Raw genomic sequence first — 21,534 nt, forward strand, 5'->3', positions numbered from 1 at the left:
TATGTTTTCCAATTTCCATATTAAATAAGATGATTTTGAGTGTACATGATGTTTTATTGGAAGTTGTTTTCCAATAATGTCATCTTCTATTGGTAGGAATTTTTTCTTGGATCACTTGATTCTTCTATGTAATAGTTCAATTTAATGGAAGTTATATTGTTGTTGGAAAATTCCCAGTTGAGATGTCAGTGTTTAGAAATTAGTTAGTCAATCCTAATTTGCTCAATCCATTAAATGCCGAAAAATAAATGTTAGGTAAAATCCTTCAATGTAGTTTGCTCAAATTTTCCCTTGAAACTCTGGGGAAGCTGCTGCTTTGAAATAGCTGTTCCCTAATCTAATAAACCTCAGGTAGCAAACCCCTTTTTTGTTTTCATGTTACTTCGAGTACATGTATAGTTTAACAATAAACAACTCATAATCTGGCATGGTATCGTGCAAATGGTAGATATGTTGAAAACAGACCTGTCTTCTATGTAATAGTTCAATTTAATGGAAGTTATATTGTTGTTGGAAAAATTCCCAGTTGAAATTAGTTAGTCAATCCTAATTTGCTCAATCTATTAAATGCAGAAAAATAAATTTTAGGTAAAATCCTTCAATGTAGTTTGCTCAAATTTTCCCTTAAAACTCCGGGGAAGCTGCTGCTTTGAAATAGCTGTTCCCTAATCTAATAAACCTCAGGTAGCAAACCCCTTTTTTGTTTTCATATCAATTCGAGTGCATGTATAGTTTAACAATAAACAAGTCATAATCTGGCATGGTATCATGCAAATGGTAGATATGTTGAAAACAGACCTGTGCGGTGCAGTATCCTCAAAAATAAATATTGAATACATCACATATATTCTATCAGATATCAACATGGAAATATCTCAGAGTGTGGAATCTACATGTTTGCTAAGGTCCTCCAGCTTCTTCATCCTCAGTTTTTCGCTCTCACTCAGCAGCTGGTAAGATCACAGAGAAAACAGTAGAAGAAAAAGTATATTGTGAATCTGTATAAGAACTGAAGAAAAGAAAATTAAGACTCTGAATAGAAGGTAAATAACTGGAATATCATGTTAAAATCTTTGCTTTTCTGTAAGAAAATTTGGATTTCACATGTACCTCCATTAATGTGGTAACTAGTTGGGCTTTTTCCCTGTTCTTTTCGTTGAATGCTTCAAGAGCTTCTTTATATTCTTTCTCCTGTTGCCAATCAAATCATGAGTGTAAATTTCCAATTCCATCGTTCAATTTAATCTAGAAACATGTTGAAAATTAGTGTCATCTGGAAAATAACCTTCTTCTGGCAGCTCTGCCCCAGTGGCTTTATGTCGCGATTAGCCATGTCAATCTTCTTACGTACTACTGCAACTTCCTTCCTCAAAGGATCTGCCAACACTTCAAGTTCCTAATAGATTGCATAAGAAATATCAAGTCAATGATTTTGTTATTAGCAGTTTACAATCAAATTTGCATTTATAAGAAGGGAAAATAACAAACAGTCGCACTGTCCAAATTTTCTCTAGTTCTGATGATGCAACAAATTGTATTTCACTTTTTTTTTTTAACCCAACTGAATCTGATGCTTTAGCCTGCAACTCTTCAATGTGTGAAGCTTCTAATGTTTTGAAGTGTGAACATTGCATTAGCTATGAATTGCACACATGTAATTCTCAAATTAATGCTTAGAGCTATTCTTAGATATATGTGTTGTCATCCCCCTATTTAAATTAATTCTTGCAATTTTTGGCAGACTTTCTACACTCACTGAGCTTTATCTATGTTGGTTCCTAAGGTTTCCAATTTAGTCTCTCCAAAAAATGATCTCTAGTGTTGACTCTGCTCTCAATTTCTAGTATAGATGGAATGGTAAGATGTGTTTGGTTTCCCAAAAACCCTAATGTGTGCCCTACCGACAAGCTAAGCTGGAACATGTAGTCTTTTTTGTCTTGTGAAAACTATTATCAAATGTTGATGCTTTTGAGGTTTTCAATAATGGACCATTTAAATTTGCATGTGGTTGCATGTGCACATAAATTACTTTCCATGTAAAACCATAACATAATTGGTTGTTGGGGAGTCATCTTTCTCTTTTATGTAGAATAAAGCTGGGGAATTAGTTACAATGGTCAACCTAATGGCACTCTTTTGCCTCTTGATTGAAATGTTTTTTTGGTAGTTGGAAAAAAATACTTTCTTTTAAAATGAATGGATTACTTGTAACCTCCCAAAAAGCTTAAATTGGTAGGCAATAAACCAAGACTATCATATGAAAGTAAATATGCCTGTATGTATTTGTAGCATTGATTTGTAAAGTGTATTTGGGTGATTTAGCATAACCCTGTTATTTAGTTAGCTAGGAAGTGTTGATGGTGAATGGGTTGTTGCTTAAACTTACTTCCCAAATTTGTGCCAAGCGCCTTGTTTCTTCTTCTGCTCGGCTCAACTGTAATTCGACCTTCTGCCTCACCTCCATCTTCTTTCTCTCAATCTCTTCTTCTCTAGACTGTAGTGTGGATATGGCTGATCTTGTCACGTCCTCCTCCTCGTCTTCCATCATCATCATCGTCGCCAGCCTTCCGCTGCTGCTAAGATTATTCTTTGTTTTCTGCATCTGCAAACCAATGTTGGGTGGATGTTGTTGTAACTTGTAACTTAGTTTGTTCCTATATTTACTTGTCTCTGCAGCAGCAGCTTCATTCACCTCGTTCATTCTCTCGCTTTTGCTTTAAAGCAAAACTCTCCCCCACAGTGCTTGCTTTCTTTTCACAACACTTCAACAAAAGCAAGATGAGAATTCCCAAGAATGCCTTTTCCTTTTACCATCCCTATAAAGATGCCTGACCATCATCTTAGTGACTACCACTTTTGCCTTAGAGAATCTCAATTCTCCTTTCCACCATTTACCCAAAAGGCAAAAACACCCCACTTATGAGGTTAACCAGTTTTAGAATCTTTTTCTCAAGTTTTTGGGCTACTAATATTACTAAGAGGAAATTTCCTGGCACTGAAGACTTGTTTGTGAAGTTGGGTAAAGTGTCAAATTCCAAATTCCATATCATGACCTGAGGCTGTCTCCCATGTGGATGTTGTGAGTCGCCAGGTACTACCATCCCTTAAAGTAAAAGGGATTCTCTCACGTGATACCCATTACCCACTTTGTTGGCTGACCACGCCTTGTTTTTACCTCCTGGATGCTCTTTATTTTTGGTTCTCCTTGCTTGCTTTACAAGGAAAACTCGAAGGTGTGGGAATGAAAAGTAATCGCTTTTTATGAAATTTATTAGTAGAGATTTTATGAACATGTTGCATAAAATTGCCACTGGAAGCAAAATTTTTAAGATATGGAATGGTTATCATATCCAACACCTTGCACAAAAGAGAGAGAGAGAGAGAGAGAGAGAGAGAGAGATTAAAGGACAAACTAATGGCATCATTTAGCTACACGACCATCTCTGATTGAGTGACTTGCCTATATTGATATATGAGTCATTTATGTCGTTTTATATATGATATAGTCTATAATGACTCATATATCAATGACTCTTTAACTCTTTATTTTAAAAATTTTGTTACAAAATGTTTTAAGTCAACAATGTTCAGTCAATCACAAGTTTTTTCTTACCAACTTGGGTGACTACATTGTCACGACTCACATGTCCTCATCAATATTGGAGGCATTTCGAGTACCACACGTAATCCAGAAGGCTATCCATGTGACCCCTAGAACACTCTCGACTCCTTTCTCCATTTATATACAAATTTTAGCAATTAATTTTCCTTTTTTATTTAGAGCTTTACATCTGTCTTATTTATTGAGTACAAAATAGAAAATGTATTTACTAATCTCTTGGCAAGAAAGTTTTGTAAAAAATTTTCTAATAAATATTAGTCTAAGCAAAAATATTTAAGAAAATGAAAATCCTATAGGCATGTTTGATAACTATTTTTTAAAATAATTTTCTATTTTTCGGAATAAAAAACTTGGAAAACTTATTTGACAACCAAAAAGTGTTTTTTATTTTCTTTTCTTAAGACCAGAAAATAAAGTGTTTTTAGATAATATTTTTTAGTTATTTTCATTTATTTTTACTTGTTTTTTAAGATTTATTTTAAAAATTAATTATACAAATATTTAAAATGATAAAAAATAAAATATTACGCATTAAAATTATTTTTAAAACATATTTAAAAATACTAAAAATAGGTTAAAAACATTTTAGGTTTTCAAACATATTTTTGTTCTACAAAACATTATAAAGCAATTTTTAAAAATTGTTCTAAAAAATTGTTTTTCAAAATTATTTCTGAAAACAGTTACCAAATAGGCCCTAAGTTACTATTATTATTTGGATAGCATGAAAAAGATATTGATTGCATGCTTGTTAAATTGACTTAATGGTTTAATAAAAATAAAAATAAAAATTGTTAAGAAAAATGAGCCTTGTTTGGTAACTGTTTTTTAAAACAGTTCTGAAAAAAATAGTTTTTAAGAACAATTTTTAAAAATTGTTCTTTAATGATTTTGTAGAATAAAAGTTTGTTTGGGAACTTAAAATTGTTTTAACTTGTTTGAAATATTTTTAAATATGTTTTAAAAATAAATTTTATGTTCATAGCTTTATTTTTAATCATTACATATGTTTGTATAATTATTCTTTAAAATAGATCTCAAAAAACAATTAAAAACAACTAAAAGAAGTTATCTAAAAACATCCCATTTTCTATTTTCTGATAGTAATAATAATAATAAAACAAAAATAGAAAACAGTTTTTGACTGGCAAACATGTTTTTCAGTTTTTTTATTATAAAAAACAGAAAACTGTTCTTGAAAACAATTGCCAAATAAGACCATAATTTCTCATATTTGATTTTAGCACGAAAAATATAAAAGAAAACCAAATAAAATTAAAATTACTTAGACATTTATCTATTTAAATAATCTCTATATATAAGAGTTAAATAAAATGAGTTTGAAGTAACATATAAAAATAATTTGACTTTAAATCTATTTTTTGTTCTCCTTCACTCATTTTTTTTTTCTACTTTTCTTATTTTATTTCCCTCACATTTTCTCTTGAATATCAAATATAGTCAAAATATATTTGATAAGTTAACTTAATATTGAAGCTTAAAGTTAAATAAACTTAATAACTTCATATGAATTAATAATTTAATTTTAATCATTAAATAAATTAAATATGTTTTTAATAACTTAATTAATCATTAAATAAATTAAACATATTTGATAAATTAACTTAATGTCATAATTTAGAGTTAAAAATAACTTTAAATATTAAATCAAAATAATCAACATATTCTGAATCTCAAATCACTTTTGCTCAATTTGTCCACACCGTATGAAAGCCTTTTTTACATCCACAACTTCACATGCATGACTCATATTTCATCATAAATATTTTATAGTTATTTTATATAATTTTATGTGTTTGAATACATCTAAGATGAATGTTTAATAAATTTGGAGGCTAAGTTCTAAATATGGACATTGAGTTCAAAATTACATAGCTGAGTTTGAAATTACACTTATGAGTTCGAAATGGATTTTTAATTCACATGTTAAATTCAAATGGTCATGTGTGAGTTCAAAATGCGAAGCTGATTTCAAATTTAGGTTATTGTTTTGATCTTCCTTGCATGGTGGAGTTCAAAATGCTTCCTTAATTTTGAATTTGAGCTTCTAATCTTGGTCTTTTCACCTTTCCTTGTTTGTTTTGCACATTATCTTCCTTGCTTGGCTTAAAATGACTTCAATCTTGTTCCTATGTTTGATCATCCTCTCTTTCCCCTTCATAACTTGCTTTCTATTATGCCTTGACTTTGTCTTACTTTTATGTCTTTGCCTCAATGCTTTTCAACTTCCACAAGCCTTGAACCTCTATTCAATGCTTGATTAAGCCCTTCTTCTACCTCAATTGATAAGTGTGCTTCATTGCCATCTTTGTTTACCCTTATTTCTTGTCTTTTAATGCAAAATAACAAGTGAGCACCACAATTAGGATGCTAGCATGTATTTAAGCTAAAGTTGACAATTTGTGCGTTTGGTATTGTATAATTCACACCATTTATGTACCTTTAGGGAACATATTTGGGCACCAATTAGCTTCCTTGATAAAATAATTTTTAAAATATTTTTTATTTTTATGAGGCTTGTAGCCTAACTTTTTTTTTTTTTTTTTTATCAAAAATATATTTTTGACTTACCAAATCGTGTCAAAACATTTTTCCCATTTGAGAATTTTGACTTCAATCCTCCAAAACATGGTTTGAAAGATTTGCTAAAACTATGATAAACCAAAAGTTCTAACAAAGTTAGGGATGATTATGTTTTCTTTTTCAAATGATCAATGATGGGTAAAATCACAATCTTAATTATTTGTGTGGATGATATAATTGTGATAGAGGATGATATTGAAAAAATGGAAAAACCTAATTGTGGGACCTCAGGCGCTACCAACTCTCCTAAAAGCAATTGCTTGTAGGAAAGACGCATATCCTAACCTCATAGTGCATTTACCCAAGTGCCCATGATGAACATAAGGGGAGTTGATAGACGCGGCCAACCCTCCAATCTGCCAACATTCTCTTCCCTAGTGACACCCTTGGGGTTTGAACCCGTGACCTCAACTCTGATACCACTTGTAGAAAATAAAGGCTATGCTTAAATGAGAAAAACACCTAAGAGGGGGGTGAATTAGGTTTTTCAAAACAACAAATTCAAATACAATATAATCAAGAAATAAAAAGATAGAGTTAAAGAATTCAAACTCGGATTTTATAGTGGTTTGACACTTCCTTGCCTACGTCCACTCTCCTCAATCTCCTAACCGAGTGAGGGTTCCACTAGCTTGAAGCTTCAACCAAGCTTCCAATCCTTTACACTTGGATTCTGACTCCAATGAGCTCTTACACAATCTCTTCAAGATTCAAACCTCTTGAAGGCTTTAACACTCAAGTTTTACAAGAAAGAATCCCTCAACCTAGCTCAAAGATAGCTCAAATACAAAACAAAGCTAGGATGACTCATAAGGGTGCACTAAAATATATGCAAGTGGTGCTTTAATGCACTAAGAAAGAAATGAGAGCTTTTAAGCCAAGAACAGGTAGGTAGACAATTGATTGCAAGTGTTCTCTATATCATAAATGAAGTGGAGCTCTCAATTTATAGGTTTCTAAGCTTGGGAGCCAAGAAAAGCAAAAGGCAGTCTCGACTAGTCGAGTTGGGGGTTGACCGGTTCACTAGCCGTTGGACCATTTAATGCCTTGGTAGGTGACCGTTGGACCTTGACCGGACCTCAACTGGACCTCGACCAAACCTCAACTGGACCTCAACCAGACCTTGATCGGACCTTAACCGGTTGAGGTTCAATCTTGATCGGTTGAACAACCATTCTGGAATAAAGAGAAAATTTTTTGCACTTGACCAGTTGAGCTGGGGGTCGACCGACTCCTCATCCAATTCAACCAATTGAGCCATTTTTGGCTCAACAACAAACTTTTTCAACTTAAAACCTTTTAAACAAGTTTGAAAAACATTTGACACAAGATTTTAGTTGAAAACATGAAATCATCCAATTTTTAAAATATTTAAAACAAAATAACTCTTGGATGATTTTGGTGCATAAGTAAAGAATGTAATGCATGAAAAACCTAGTGCACCAACAACCTTACAAAGAGATCTTATGAAGCTTGGGTCTTGAAAAACACTTCTCTTTGAGGTTTTCTTCTTCTTCATGATTTCTCTTTGGCTTGACTTGTCTTTGTGATTGCCACTTTGGAAATCGTCTTGCCTAATCACACTTGTAATATAATCATTAGTTTTAAACCTTGTTTTGTTATCATCAAAACGGAGATTAACCAAACCTTGGTTTTACAATCTCCCCATTTTTTATGATGACAAAACCAAGGTTGCTAAAAAACTCCCCCTCAATATATGTTTCTTTGAATTTAGAAAATATTCAAGTTTAGAAACTTCAAGGAGTATATTAAGGATGCTCAAAAAGATATAATCAAACATAAATAGTATAAAGAGCAATTTAGCAATTTGGCAAGACATTATTATTAAATATGATGCATGCAATTATAACCAATAAAGCACATAACATCAATATGAATAGAATTGCTAAAACATTATTGACATTTCTTCTCTAGTTAGCAACCTACCATTACTTTTCCCCCTTTGTGTCATAAAAAAAAAGTCTCAATAAAGTAGATGAGGGGAATCAAAAAGTTTAAAAAATAAACAATAAGTATGATATGATTTCTCATGAAAATGAATCTCCCCCTTTTCATTAGAGAACATTTTCCGAATAAAAGATTGCTCATCCTTAGAGCATTCCCAATTTAAAGCATGATTTGGAAAAAATATATGGGAGAACATATGCATTTAAAAAGATATATAACATGCATTGAATAACACTATTAGAGCATACAAGCATATGATCATTCAATTTTACCTAGGTGTATTTAAAAAAAAAAAATCTTCTTTTTAATCAAAACCTTGGTTTAACAAATATGATCATTTAAGCATGTGATACCAAATTTTATATTATTAACAAAAATTATACCAAGTGTTAGCAAAATGATAAAAAGATACTGCAATTTAAGCTTTAGAAGGGATACCATTACCAATATTATCAATGCATTCTTTCTAAGGTAAGCATATCCTCCTTCTTGCATGGATCCCTACAAAACAAATTAAGTAACCTTTGGTACCCATATCGTTTTGGGTCTTAGAAGGTTAGTCTTTCTTCCATTTGGAATCCAAAATAATTTAGAGTTTTGAAGAACATGAGGGGATTTTCTTAAGGGACAAATATCACTAATTATGTGAACTCTTCTTCCACAAAGATTGCAAATAGTTGAAAGTGAAAAACTAGAGGCTTCCTTTACAAAACAATTCTTAAAAAAAAAATTGATTTTTGAAAGACTTGTAGCCTAGCCCCCTTTTTATCAAAAATGAACTTTTGATTTGCCAAAATCATATCAAAAGTATTTTGACCATTTGAGAATTTTTAACTCCTCATTTTCCTGTTCAAAAGAGATGTTTGCCTTCTCAATATTTTCAAATTTTTCTTTACGCTCATTAAGCTCATTTTGAAGACAAGAAATCTTTTTCTTGAGAGAGATATTTTTGAAACCAAGTTTTTCAAGATCAAAATATAATTCTTAAAGTACATCTTGAAACTTATTATAGTTAGAGTTGGTGTTTACCTCATCTTCATGTTCCTCCAAAGCCATAAAGTACATGTTGACATCCTCATTTGTGCATTCTTCTTCCATGGAGTCTTCATCATTTTCCCTTTCACTCTCTTCCTCTTCATCATCATTTATTGTAGTCATAAAAGCTATACTTTTCTTATTTTCTTCAACTTTTTTATAATTGTTCAAATTTATCTCATAAGTCATGAGTGACCCAATGAGTTCTTCAAGTGAGAGGTTGGTTAGATCCTTTGCTTCTTGAATAGCCGTCACTTTTGTTTCCCATTTCTTTGGTAGATACCTTAAGATCTTCATGAATTTCTCTACTTCGGTGTAGGTCTTTCCCAAGGCTTCAAGTTTATTCACAATCACCATGAACCTAGAAAACATCTCTACAATATATTCAAAATCCTTTATAGAAAATAATTCATAATCATGCACAAGGATATTGATTTTAGACTTTTTAACTTGGTTGTTTCCCTCATGAGTGATTTCTAATAGTTTCCAAATTTCTTTAGCTGACTTACATTGCTAAATATGATTAAATTCATTTCTATCAATAGCACAATGTAAGATAAAAATGACTTTGGCATTTAATTGAACTTTCTTTCTATCAAGTTCATCCCATTCATGCTTAGGTTTCGGAACCATCACTCCATTTTCTAATTTTGAAGGAATGTGGGGACCATCTTCAATGACATCTCATAAATCAAGATTAGTAAATTGGAAAAACCAAGTCATTTTAGTTTTCCAATAGGGATAATCGGTTCCCATGACAAATGGAGGTTGAGTGGTTGAAAAACTTTCAATGTGAGATAAGCTTGATGGATTAGCCATTACTTCTTAGACGGTTAAGTCTTAAATAAAAAGTCTAGCTCTAATACCAATTGTTAGAAAAATTAGGCTAATCCAACCTATGATAATCACCCTAAAGAGAAGGTGAATAGGGTAATGGTCTCTTTTTGCAAATTTAAACTATGTGAATGTAAGAGACAATTATATGCAAGTATATAATAAAAAAATATAAAGACAATTGCATATAAATTAAAAGAGTAGGAAAAAGAGAATGTAAACACAAGATTTTATAGTGGTTTGGCACAACCCGACCTACATCCATTCTCTTCTAGCTTCAATCCCAAGTTTGAGGTTCTACTAATTCAAGGCTTCCAAACCAAGCCTTCAAGCAATATAATTGGATTATGGTTCCAATTCACCCTCTTGGACTTTTGGCTCCAAGCACCCTTTACGCTTCTCAAGTATTAAATGCTAACGGTTAGTCAACCGGTCAGCCCCCAGCTCAATCGGTCGAACCCTCAACGGCTAGTTTGGCTTTTTTCTTCTATAACAAGACTCGAATGTATATTGTTTTATGAGCTTAACCTTCCCAAACCTTTCTTGAATATATTTGAGCCTTGGAAGAATGTTTTTTTTTAGTGCACCATTGTTCTAAAACTTACATATCATTAGTGCAAGTTTTTGTGAAATCATTTATTTGTAAATCTTTGAGAGGAAGTTTCTCAAGTGTGTGGTATCACTTGAGGGGTTGTTCAAGAGTGGGATATCTCTTGAGAAGGGTAAAAGATGCTTAGAACCAAAAGTCCAAGAGGGTGAATTAGAACCATAATCCAATTGTATTGTTTGAAGGCTTGGTTTAGAAGCCTTGAATTAGTGGAACCTCAACCTTGGGATTGAAGCTAGAGGAGAGTGGATGTAGGCCAGGTTGCACCAAACCACTATAAAATCTTGTGTTTGCATTCTTTCTTCCCTACTCTTTTAATTTATATGCAATTGTCTTTATATTGTTTATTATATACTTGCATATAATTGTCTTTTACATTCACATAGTTTAAATTTACAAAAAGAGACCATCACCCTATTCACCCCCCCCCCCCTCTCTAGGGTGATTACCATAAGTTGAATTAACCTAATTTTTCTAACACTATTAAATAGTTTATTAGAGAATTTGAGATAAGAAACGAATAAATTCAAGTATTTCTTATGAATTGAACTAGCCCATTTAAGAAATGGTATTTTTATTTCCCAACAAAAGTATGTACTTGATATTCTCAAAGAAACTAGGATGCTCGAATGTAAACCTGCTAACATACCTATTGAACAAAATTATAAACTTGAGGAAACATTAGAAGATACAGTAGTAGATAATAGGAGTTACCTAAAGCTAGTTGCGAGACTCCTCTATTTGTCTCACATGAAACCTAATATAGTTGTGCAATGAGTGTAATAAGTTAGTTTAAGTACTCCCCTAAAGAGACTCACTTGTAAGTTACGCACAAAATTCTTTGAAAATTGAAATCCACTTCAAGTAAGAGGAATACTCTTCAATGAGAATGAAGAGTTAAGTTTGGAAGCCTATATTAATGTAGACTAGGTCAAATCAATAATAGACCCTAGATCAACATTTACAAATTATACTATTTTTGGAGGAAATTTGATGACATAAAAAGTAAGAAACAAGTTGTAGTTGTTAGGTCTGATGTTAAAACAGAGTTCAAAGTCATGGAAAAAGGAATCTATGAACTATTATGGCTAAAGATCACTCTTGGTGATCTAAGTGAAGTAGAAAGGGGCTGTGGAGTTATATTGTGTTAATAAATCAACAATCAATATTACTCACAACCTACTTTGACATGATCATTTAAAACATGTTGAAGTGGATCAATACTTATCAAAGAGCAACTAAATAATAGACTCATTTGTACTCCTTATATTTCAACAAATGGGCAATTTGTTGATACCCTAACAAAAGGTCTATCGAGTCACTCATTTTAGAATATAACTAACAAGTTTGGGATAGGTAATACCTATGCACTAATTTAAGGGAAAGTGTTGACTAATTTTATTAAAGATACCAAGGAACTAGCTCCTCAATTTCCAAGATTTGATTAAAAATACTAGAGAATTAATTTCTTGGAATAAAATATCAAGGAATTAACTCCTTAATTTTTTAAATTTGATTAAAAATACTAGAGAATTAATTTCTTGATTTCCAAGATTATATAGTTGTATATTTTCTATTATATTTTTCTTGATTTTTAGGGTAGATGATCGCTAGGAATTAGTCAACTTTCTATATACAAGTTTCCTAATTTTGTAGCATTGTACACTATATATACTATATCATTTTGTCATAAATATAATAAATAAAATCATTCTTTTCCATAATAATAAGGAGAAAATTGAATGAATATATCACAAAAAAGTTGAATAAGAAATTAAATAGATGTGGAATAAACAAAAGAAGTAGAGGACTAAAGTGAACTTGTGCTAATCTATGTTGATGTGATCATGTTTGCCAAAGGGAAAATTTTATGAAAGATTCTAAGAAAGGAAAACCAATGTCACTAAGGAAAGAGGAAGGGAATGTCCTTATAAAAAGAAAAAATAAATAAAAATAATTAACCGAAAAATGCATTATGTATATTTGTCATTTACCATAAATTGGTAACAAACTTTCAATTTCAATTTTTCGTTGACAAGTATCATTCTACATTGCATGAAAAAATAGGTACATTTTATCAATATTATATACATAAGTCATTTTCGATGAAAACTTTCACTTAATTGAGAAATATAACCATTGGAGCAATAAATGTCCATTTGAATGTACTTATTTTTTATTTTTAAAATTAGAAACGGAACATCTTATATAAAAATTATAGATTTATCTCATGTCAAAAGTATATCATAACGTACAATAAGAAACAACATTAGCTTTGCATGGGATAATATAATTTTTTTTTATTATAAAATTTTAAAAAAACAATAGATCTAAAAACCCTATGGTTAGCTACCTAAATCTATGATCATGTAATAAATAATTTACAGATTTATTTGAGTTTCTTAAATTAAATATATACCCATAAACAAATCATATATACATGAAAGCACTCAATCGAAAGTTAGAATTACCCATACTCGAATATGCTTTGAAATGGTAGGATATTGGTTTGACGTCTATCAAATTTATAATCCCGAATATTAAAAGTATATGGTGAAATTTAGACAATTGAATAAAAAATAAAAATATATGAATACAGTAAAATTTTTAAGTTGTCCAATAAAATAGAAATATATGACATCAAAGTAAAAACAAATGATAAAATAACAAGAAAGATGGTATAAGTAAGATATTAAGATTAGTTTAATTTTTTGGGTAGGTATTGATTCCAAAACGTAGTGGACTCTTTGATTTAATATTTTTTTCCAACTTTATAATAAATTATTGTATATTTATAATGCATGTGGATGCAATCAAGTGTAATTTGGAAGTGTGCATGCATTTAATGAAGGGTTTTCAACCCAAAAAGTAAACCTAAACAGGGAGGGAGGGAGAGAGAGAGAGAAAAGAAGGTGAGTGAAGAAAAAACAAACACATAGGCAATTCCGCGTTCTTCCGTAAGGGCCATGTCCCACTACTAACCCCAATATACGCGTATGATATCAGAGGTTAATGAGGCTACTGCTCTCATCTCTATCCGCCTTTTCACCTAAAACCCTCACTTTTTCTTCTATCGCAACGCATGGATCATATTCCTTCTCCTAATTCACTCTCGAAGCTCTGACAAAAGGAAGGAACAAAATCTCCTCCTCCTTTTCAGACTGTGTTTCTAGGGTTAGGGTTTTCTGGATCTTGATTTGTGGACTTTCTATTAAGATCACTGCTGTTTTTTTCTTTTTTTTTTGGACTATACATTATAGTTTTGGTTTTGGGATACTGAATTGATGCAATCGCGACGGCTTGAAGATTTCGCGCCGCAGTCGCCGGCAGCGAGGGTGAGAGACCGCCGATTGGAACTGGGGGCGGACTCTTTCTCGAACTCTCGCCGGGATGCGCCGGAGAGGCGGAGTTTGAGCCCGCAAAAGCTGGATGTGGGTCGACGAATTCCGGGTGGTGATCGGAGGAGCGGGTCGGTTGAGAGGAGAGACTATGGCTGGCATTTGGGCGGCGGCGGAGGCGGAGGGGGAGGGAATCGGGTGCTTTCGGGGTCGCCGCCGCTGGCAGCCGTGCATAAAAGGCCTCAATTTGATGACGATGATGAGGTAGAAGAGGGGGTTGTCATGCGTAGGCAGCTGGAAATTGGGCGGAGAGGTGAAGTGCTGCGGGAGGCTTCGTCGGGTTTTAGTGGTGAAGCAAACACTAGTTTGAAGAATTTATATGGTGGTTATGATCATAGTAGTTCTAGAGTCCGAAAAGATAAAGCTTTGAGTTATAGCGACACCAGATTGTCTGGAAGTGAGAGGCATGGGATGCTGGTTGAGAAAGAGAACACAATGGAAGATGGTGTTAGAGGGTACTTTAGGTTGGCTCCTGATCTGGGTCCTGCCTCTAATTACGATGAAACTGGCGGGCCTTTGACATCTGCTTTTCGGGATTCTGATATAAGCCGGTATAAAGATGAAACATTTCGTTATAGGAATTCATTACCTGCAGATAAATTACCGGTCATGGAATCATCCTATAAAGAAGGCGAGAAACCCATGATGTATACCAGAGATATTTCATATACTATGGTGCCATCGCATCGATCCAAGGAAATACCAAGCAACACTCAGTTCAAGGAGATCGCGAGCACCTCTTTGAGCATTTCACGGGCTGATTTGCAGGTTCCTTACCAGGATGATCCACGTTTGCCTTCAGATGAGTTTCCACGGAAACAAACCGAACCTTTGGGTTTCCGTGGATATGGCCGAAGGCAGCTTCTTGAATCTGAAAGAAATTCTGAGACTGAATTGACAGATCATCAGGATTATCTATATTCCAAAATTTTGGCAAGGGAGAGCGACGATTATGTATATCCATCTGATGATTTATACAGAAAGATGCCGATGCTAGCTCGAGTAGACTATGATCATAAGGACTCATTAAGACCAGGTATTATTGAACGCTTTGTAGATAATGTTGATGACATTAAAGTTTCTAGTGGAAACCTGAGAGACAGAGGCATTTCACGCCATCCTACTTTACAAGAGCAGAGTTCAGACTACCTTGATATGAAAAGAACACCAAATGCATCAAAGCAGGGTGGGCTATATTTGGGTTCAGGACATAATCGGCTTGAGTTTGGAAGGCAAGTTTCACGAGATCACGATATCTTGAATTCTGGAAGACAAGCTTCACGAGATCACGATATCTTGAATTCTGGTAGGCAAGTTTCACGAGATCATGATATCTTGAATTCTGGAGTAGTACAGGAACATGAATTGTCACGCCTAAGATCACATTATGTTTCTGGAGGAGATGCAAACCCAGTGTCTCAGAAAGAAAGATTAAAGATTATACCTGTGGCTGACTATGACATGGAAATGCATAGACTTGCTATAAGACGACAAAGAATGAAGGGAGAGGAGCATGACATTTATGACGCATCTGATAGGATCCTCAAGAGAAAGCACAGCATGGAAGAAGAAGTAACTAGGTATAATTCTAGAAGTATTATTTCGAGTAAATGGTATACGCATGTGCCTAGAAGGTTTCAGGGTCATCTAGGTGATAGTGTTGAAGAGATGTATGATGAAGACCTGGCTGGTTTAGCTTCAACAAAACCAACAAGAATGGAGCGCAATGGATATAGACACTCTGAGAGGATTTTTGATGGCAGAGACCATCGTAGCGGTTCTGCTTATGATTGGCTATCATCTCAAGATCCATTAGAATATGAAGAAGAGCGACCAATCAAATCCTATAAGCCTGGTGGTAGATATATAAAGGGTCAAAATAGACCTAGCTCTCTAAGCTGGAATAACTCGTACCATTTTGATAAAAGAAGTTATCCAAACAAACAGCACAAAGTTTGGAAAAGAATTAAAGAAGATTATTACGAGGATGTGGATGCAAATGAAAATGATTTTGACCCATCGGAAGAAGATTGGGAAAATCCTGTAAAATCTGAGCCACCTGAGGACTCCGAAGAATTTAAGCAGATGGTGCATAAATCCTTCTTAAAGTTTTCCAAAAAGTTGAATGAACACCCATCTGTTCGAAGAAGATACAAGGAGCAAGGACAAGCTGGCAGTTTGTTCTGCATTGTTTGCGGCAGAAGGTTTGTTTTCTTTTTCTGTGGTATTCTTTCTAAAAGTGGATCACTTCTTTTATATTTTGATTCAGAAGTTCTTTGTCTTATTGTTACTTCTGCAATCAAGTGAGTAATTATTAACCTAAAAGATTTTGCCAGTTGGGTTTTCTTTGGGATTCCTATAATAGATTTTTGGAGTTTTGAAAATCAGCAACTTGTCTAGGTGTTTGGGAAAATATTGGGGCGGATGACTTAGTGGTTCCCACTAGCGGTTCCATGCAATGAGTGAATGAACTTTTTGAATGACTAAAATATAACTTTGTCATGCAAGTTCAAGGGAATTCCATGATACTAAGATGTCGTGTAAATCTTTTATTACTGCTGGATTTCCTGTTCCTAGGCTAATGGCTATGACTAGGGTTGAGTTTGTTGTTCTGAGTGAAATTTGTTCTTCTTGATTGCCCAAGTTGTCCCAAGGTAGATCATGGATAATCTATTGAGGTAAAAGATTGGACAGTGTGAAGCGGTTTGGAAGTCAAACCTAGGATTGCTGGTCTTTGTTTCAGATGAATACAAATTAATCATATTCGCTATTTTTTCCAAAATGAATTTATATTCAGCCTTGTAGAATTTTTGGTTGAAGATTCACCTACGACTCTCCTTGTTCCCACCCTTTTCTCTTTCTTAATTTCTATATTCTCATGGTTTTGAATAAAGTATTCTTTTAGAGCAAGGGATGTGTAGAAAGGTGTTCAAAGGACAAGAAGGGAACCAAACAGGGAATGGGATGTGTCGATGAGGCTGAGAAGTTGTTGAGACTCTCTATACTAGAATGGGAAGTTTGAAGTCCAAAGTTGATGCTTCTTGCTGATTTTGGCCAAACAGAGAAGCCTATATGTTCCCTTATCATAGACTTACTGGATATGGGATATTAGAGTTGAGCGAGAGCAGTGTCTAGTCATGCTCTATATCTTAATGATGCAACCTCTAGTGAATGCTAGATTTACATTTACTCAGGATAATTCACACAGTTCTTGCATTACCAGGTTATAGATGTTTCTTAAGCTAATAAGCAGTGAACTTGTGTGTGCTTCCTTGAGAAAGGCCATGTGCCATTCCATTAAGAAAAACTCTATTATTAGTATTACTATTATCATTGGGTAAGCTGAATCCTACTGCTATTAGTGGTGATGGATGTGATGTTGTGATCTGATGGTGATATTGTTGGATTGGTAATCCTGGCAGCACAGAGAGCTGTGTTGACAGTGCAGGAAGAAGTCTTGGTGGTTGTGATTATGGAAGCAATCAGTTTGAGGACATAATGGCCTGTCTACCCAATTCTTCACAGGATGAGATTTGCAATAACACCATGGAATTGACCAAGGATTTGGTCCATTCAAATCTCTCTCTTCAATTCACTCAACCATGTAAGGCTCTAGGTTATCTTGGGAAACTTCTACCAGAAGATTTTTTCAATCAATTAAGAAATTTATAGTGGTGTTTGGAATTTGAAAACAGCTGCATTATAGAGAGTGAAGATAGTGAGAACTGATTTTAGTTAACTTGGATCAACACACTTAAATGTCCTGCTGTTTGCCTTCTTCGAGGATCTTATCTATGAGATTGTTGAACAATGACTTGCTTTAGTCCCCCATGGTTAGGAATGGCAACGAGGCGGGTTGGGGACGGGTCGCTCCCATCCCAACCCCGCCCCGTTTATTCAAAACAATTCCCATCCCCATCCCATTTAAAAAATTAAACGGGGCGGGGCGGGTATGAGAATTTATCATACCCGCCCCACCCTGCCCCGTTTAACTTTTTTTTGAATTTGAATTTTTTTTTTAATTACTTTTAAAATTTTTAATTACATTAAAATAAATATATTTTATAAATAATTAAATTATTATATTTTTTATAACTTATTTTATTATTATCTATATATTAAAAATAGTAAAATAAAAAATAAATTTAAAATTTAAGAAATATTTAATTTTAAAATTAATTTTATATATAATCAGGGCGGGGCGGGATGGGGCAATACTTGAACCCGCCCCGAACCTGTCCCGGGTTTTTAAAAAAAATCCCAAACCCGTCCCAAACCCGTTTATTAAAATTGAACCCCGTCCCATTAGGGGCGGGACGGGGCGGGGCGGGTAGCCGAAAAAACCTACCTCATTGCCATCCCTACCCATGGTTAGGAATATCTAAATATTTATCATGTTGGGAGAATTTGGCGCTAAACCTTTTCTGAAGGATGGCTCGATATTTTTGGTGGTTCTAGAATCAAGGAGAAACAAAAGATTATTGATTTATTTCACTTTTTAATATATAGAGAGTGGACGTACTTGTCATTTTTATCAATAACAATCTTTGAATAGGCTGCCTGGAGATCATTGTGGTAGATTCAGTAGGTAATATTGCTGTGTTAATCTGTCAATTTATGTGTTGCTGTCATTGCTTCTTAAGGTGTTGATGTCATTCAGGCAAAGCTTGAAACCCCACTTGGCCACAAATTTCCCATCATACCTGGGTCCTGTCGTGGAGTTTATATTTTATGCCATTTTTTTCTCATTCAAAGATGTTCAATAAATTATTCTTACTGCCTATTAAAATAATCTAAATAATATTTCTCTTGTGAAATCTCAAGCATTCTTATTGTTCCTCCTCTTTCTCCTCTGTTCTATGTCAGTAGATTTGATGTTGTGCATACATGCCTCTGGGTAATAATATAGTTTATCATGCATTTTATTAGCAATTGATTATGTATCTGAGTTTTTTCAGCAACTCCAAGGAGTTCATGGACACTCAGCGCTTGGTGACACATGCCTATATGTCTCACAAGTTTGGACTGAGAGCAGACCACTTGGGTCTTCACAAAGCAATTTGTGTTCTGTTGGGATGGAACAGCATTGTGCCCCCAGACACAATAACATGGGTTCCTCATGTCTTACCTGGTGATGAAGCTTTGACTCAGAAAGAGGACCTCATTCTCTGGCCACCACTTGTCATCATCCATAACATTTCTATTTCGAACAGTGATCCAGAAGAATGGAAGCTTGTAACCATTGAAGCGCTTGGGGCTTTTCTCAGAGGTGTGTGACTAACTTTTGGTTAAATAATTATATTGAGTCGGTTTACTACTGAATTTAATTGGAGGGAATGCAATGCATATAAAAAATAAGAATGCAATTTAACCTATTCTTGACAAGCAACACAGAATGAGAAATATGAGATTATTATTATTGTCAGATAATAAGTCTGACCAAAAAGACAAGCTCATTGTCAACCAACCCAACTTAAACCCGACCCTAATAAACTTGTTGAACAAACATGTTGAATCCTGCCCCATTTGATGAGAAAACATGGCGAACCTTATGATGTAATTCTTATTTTGCTACTTGAAAATTAGCGGTTTTAAAAAACTTTGAAGGCTAATGCCCTTATACTTTCATGGGGGTGAACCTCTCATTATCCTGAGCAAGAGCTTATATTTTTTTCCTTCTGATCGTTGACTACTTGGTTTTGTGTTGATTCTTCTAAATGCCCTGGTTGCTTCCTTCAAGTCTTCACACCATTAGAAATCTATAGTGCCCTTGCTATCATTTGACTATTTCATTCTTATTCCCTAGTCTCAATATTTTCCTTTCCTTCTTTTAAATCAACCCTGTCAATCAAATTTAACTTCACCAAACCCAGGGCTATCCATATCAACTCTTTCTCTGAAAATTGAGGTCATATAGGCTAAGTTATAGCATATTAGGTTGGGTTGGGTTATTGGCAAAGTGATAAGCTCTTCAGATTAAAAGTTTTGGGTCTGTTTGGGAACTATTCATGAAAATTGTCTTTTGTTCTATAATATAAAATAGATTTTTAACTTAAGATAAAACGTGTGACAAATTTTTTAACTGACAATAGTTTTTTAAGAATTTGTTTTGAAAACAGATTGATTTTTGTAGATGTTTTCAGGTGTTTTTTGTGGAGTATTTTGAGAAACAATTTAATATATGAAGAATGTTTTGAGAAGTTTAGCATTGTGCATTATATCTGATAAAAAAAAATATGAGTGCATTATAACTTCATAGAAAATAAGTTGACAAAATTATTTTTCACATTTGAGTTCTTAAATAGATTTTTTTTTTTTTTTTTTTAAAAAAACAATTGAGAAATGTTCTGAAGAATTTTTATTAAAAATTGATTTTTGAGAACTGTATTTGAAAACACTTGTGTTTATCTCTAGCTTAACTCAGCTTAACTGAGCTGGTGCCCTAATGCTCACTCTGGATTTGGCTTAAATAAATCAGCGATGTGCACAGTAAATTAGTTTTGGAAGCTGGTGCTATGCTTATTCTGTTTTACTGCCTTCGCTTTTTGGGGTCTTAATGGCAGGTAAAGGTTTTGGCGGGGGAAAATTCAAGATGTGCCTCGGTAAGCCTGCAGACCATAGTGTTATGGTGGTGAAGTTCTTGGGTACGTTTTCTGGACTGGAAGATGCAGTAAAGCTTCATAAGTATTATGCTGGGAATAATCATGGAAGAGCAGATCTTGAGAAAATAAATTACAACAATGGCAAAAGCAGCAGCAGTACGGAAGCAGGAATGCAGCCAGACAAACCAGAGGAGGTTGTTCTATATGGGTACATGGGAATTGCAGAGGACTTGGACAAACTTGATTTTGACTCCAAGAGAAGGTGTTTGATTCAAAGCAAGCAGGAGATCCGGGAGCTTGCAGATGCCCCTGTTAAACCTGATTAGAAGTAACTGTTCAAATCTGTAAATTAAAGATAGAATAATCTTGTTTAACAAGCTTGAGCTATGTTTTTTCCTCTCTACAAACCTATGTCAGTTATGTAAACAGAGCTGTTATGTAACACTTCCTCGTCAGCTCTTTATGAATTCCCATAGAACTAAATTCTAACTAAGTTTGCTAGTGGAGGACAGCTAGTGTTTGGGGGCACTTGGGTTTCCCTCTTGCTAATGCAATTTTCAGATTGTTTTATCATCTTTCTCAGAATCAATCTTACTTCTCGGAAATTGGATTATGATTGAATGCCTTTCAAGTCAGAATTTCAATTACCGACCCTCAATGGATCAATTTCAAGCTCAAGTCCCTGGGGCAGAGCAGGGTGCTGGGCTTGCCCGATCGGACGGCACCGAGCCCTCTGATCCTTGTCCGCACAATTCATCGTGATTTACCCTATGTTTCTTCGATTCTTCACTCCCTCCCAAATCAACTACTCTTCTTACCACAACTCCGTTGGTCAAAACCATTAATATTCAACCTACCATTCAT

At 34.1% G+C, this 21,534-nt stretch overlaps 3 protein-coding genes across 3 annotated transcripts in view; 2 read left to right on the forward strand and 1 right to left on the reverse strand.

The window, feature by feature from the left end:
• The window catches only part of LOC100248877 (protein GLUTELIN PRECURSOR ACCUMULATION 3), an 89,306-nt gene extending 88,152 nt beyond the window's left edge, over nt 1–1,154 (forward strand). Inside the window, exon 17 of the mRNA XM_019224530.2 lies at nt 857–1,154. The gene's annotated coding sequence lies outside the window, so the exon portion shown is untranslated. The remainder of the gene's footprint in view (nt 1–856) is intronic.
• LOC100262498 (uncharacterized) lies at nt 686–2,943 on the reverse strand. The gene is made up of 4 exons (XM_010660425.3): nt 2,387–2,943; nt 1,286–1,396; nt 1,111–1,191; nt 686–950 (listed from the first exon to the last, which is right to left on the reverse strand). The coding sequence occupies exons 1-4, from the start codon at nt 2,699–2,701 to the stop codon at nt 876–878; spliced, it is 582 nt and encodes a 193-aa protein (XP_010658727.1). The 5' UTR covers nt 2,702–2,943; the 3' UTR covers nt 686–875.
• A 10,559-nt stretch (nt 2,944–13,502) lies between these two features.
• Nucleotides 13,503–21,240, forward strand: LOC100267656 (uncharacterized). The gene is made up of 3 exons (XM_002265200.5): nt 13,503–16,272; nt 19,027–19,337; nt 20,632–21,240. Exons 1-3 carry the CDS (start codon nt 13,955–13,957, stop codon nt 20,994–20,996), a joined length of 2,994 nt encoding a protein of 997 aa, XP_002265236.3. The 5' UTR covers nt 13,503–13,954; the 3' UTR covers nt 20,997–21,240.
• Nucleotides 21,241–21,534: the final 294 nt, after the last annotated feature.

This window comes from Vitis vinifera, chromosome 13 (assembly GCF_030704535.1).
Source record: "Vitis vinifera cultivar Pinot Noir 40024 chromosome 13, ASM3070453v1".
In the NCBI taxonomy this organism is placed as follows: domain Eukaryota; kingdom Viridiplantae; phylum Streptophyta; class Magnoliopsida; order Vitales; family Vitaceae; genus Vitis; species Vitis vinifera.

Bases quoted from the DNA above. Each gene is read 5' to 3' on its own strand.
- LOC100262498 (XM_010660425.3), bottom strand. From the start codon at position 2,701: ATGAACGAGGTGAATGAAGCTGCTGCTGCAGAGACAAGTAAATATAGG. The intron at 1,397-2,386 runs GTAAGTTTAAGC...GCAATCTATTAG, and splicing joins GCTTGGCACAAATTTGGGAA to GAACTTGAAGTGTTGGCAGA. The intron at 1,192-1,285 runs GTTATTTTCCAG...GATTGGCAACAG, and splicing joins GGCAGAGCTGCCAGAAGAAG to GAGAAAGAATATAAAGAAGC.
- LOC100267656 (XM_002265200.5), top strand. From the start codon at position 13,955: ATGCAATCGCGACGGCTTGAAGATTTCGCGCCGCAGTCGCCGGCAGCG. The intron at 16,273-19,026 runs GTTTGTTTTCTT...GAGTTTTTTCAG, and splicing joins TGCATTGTTTGCGGCAGAAG to CAACTCCAAGGAGTTCATGG. The intron at 19,338-20,631 runs GTGTGTGACTAA...TCTTAATGGCAG, and splicing joins GCTTGGGGCTTTTCTCAGAG to GTAAAGGTTTTGGCGGGGGA.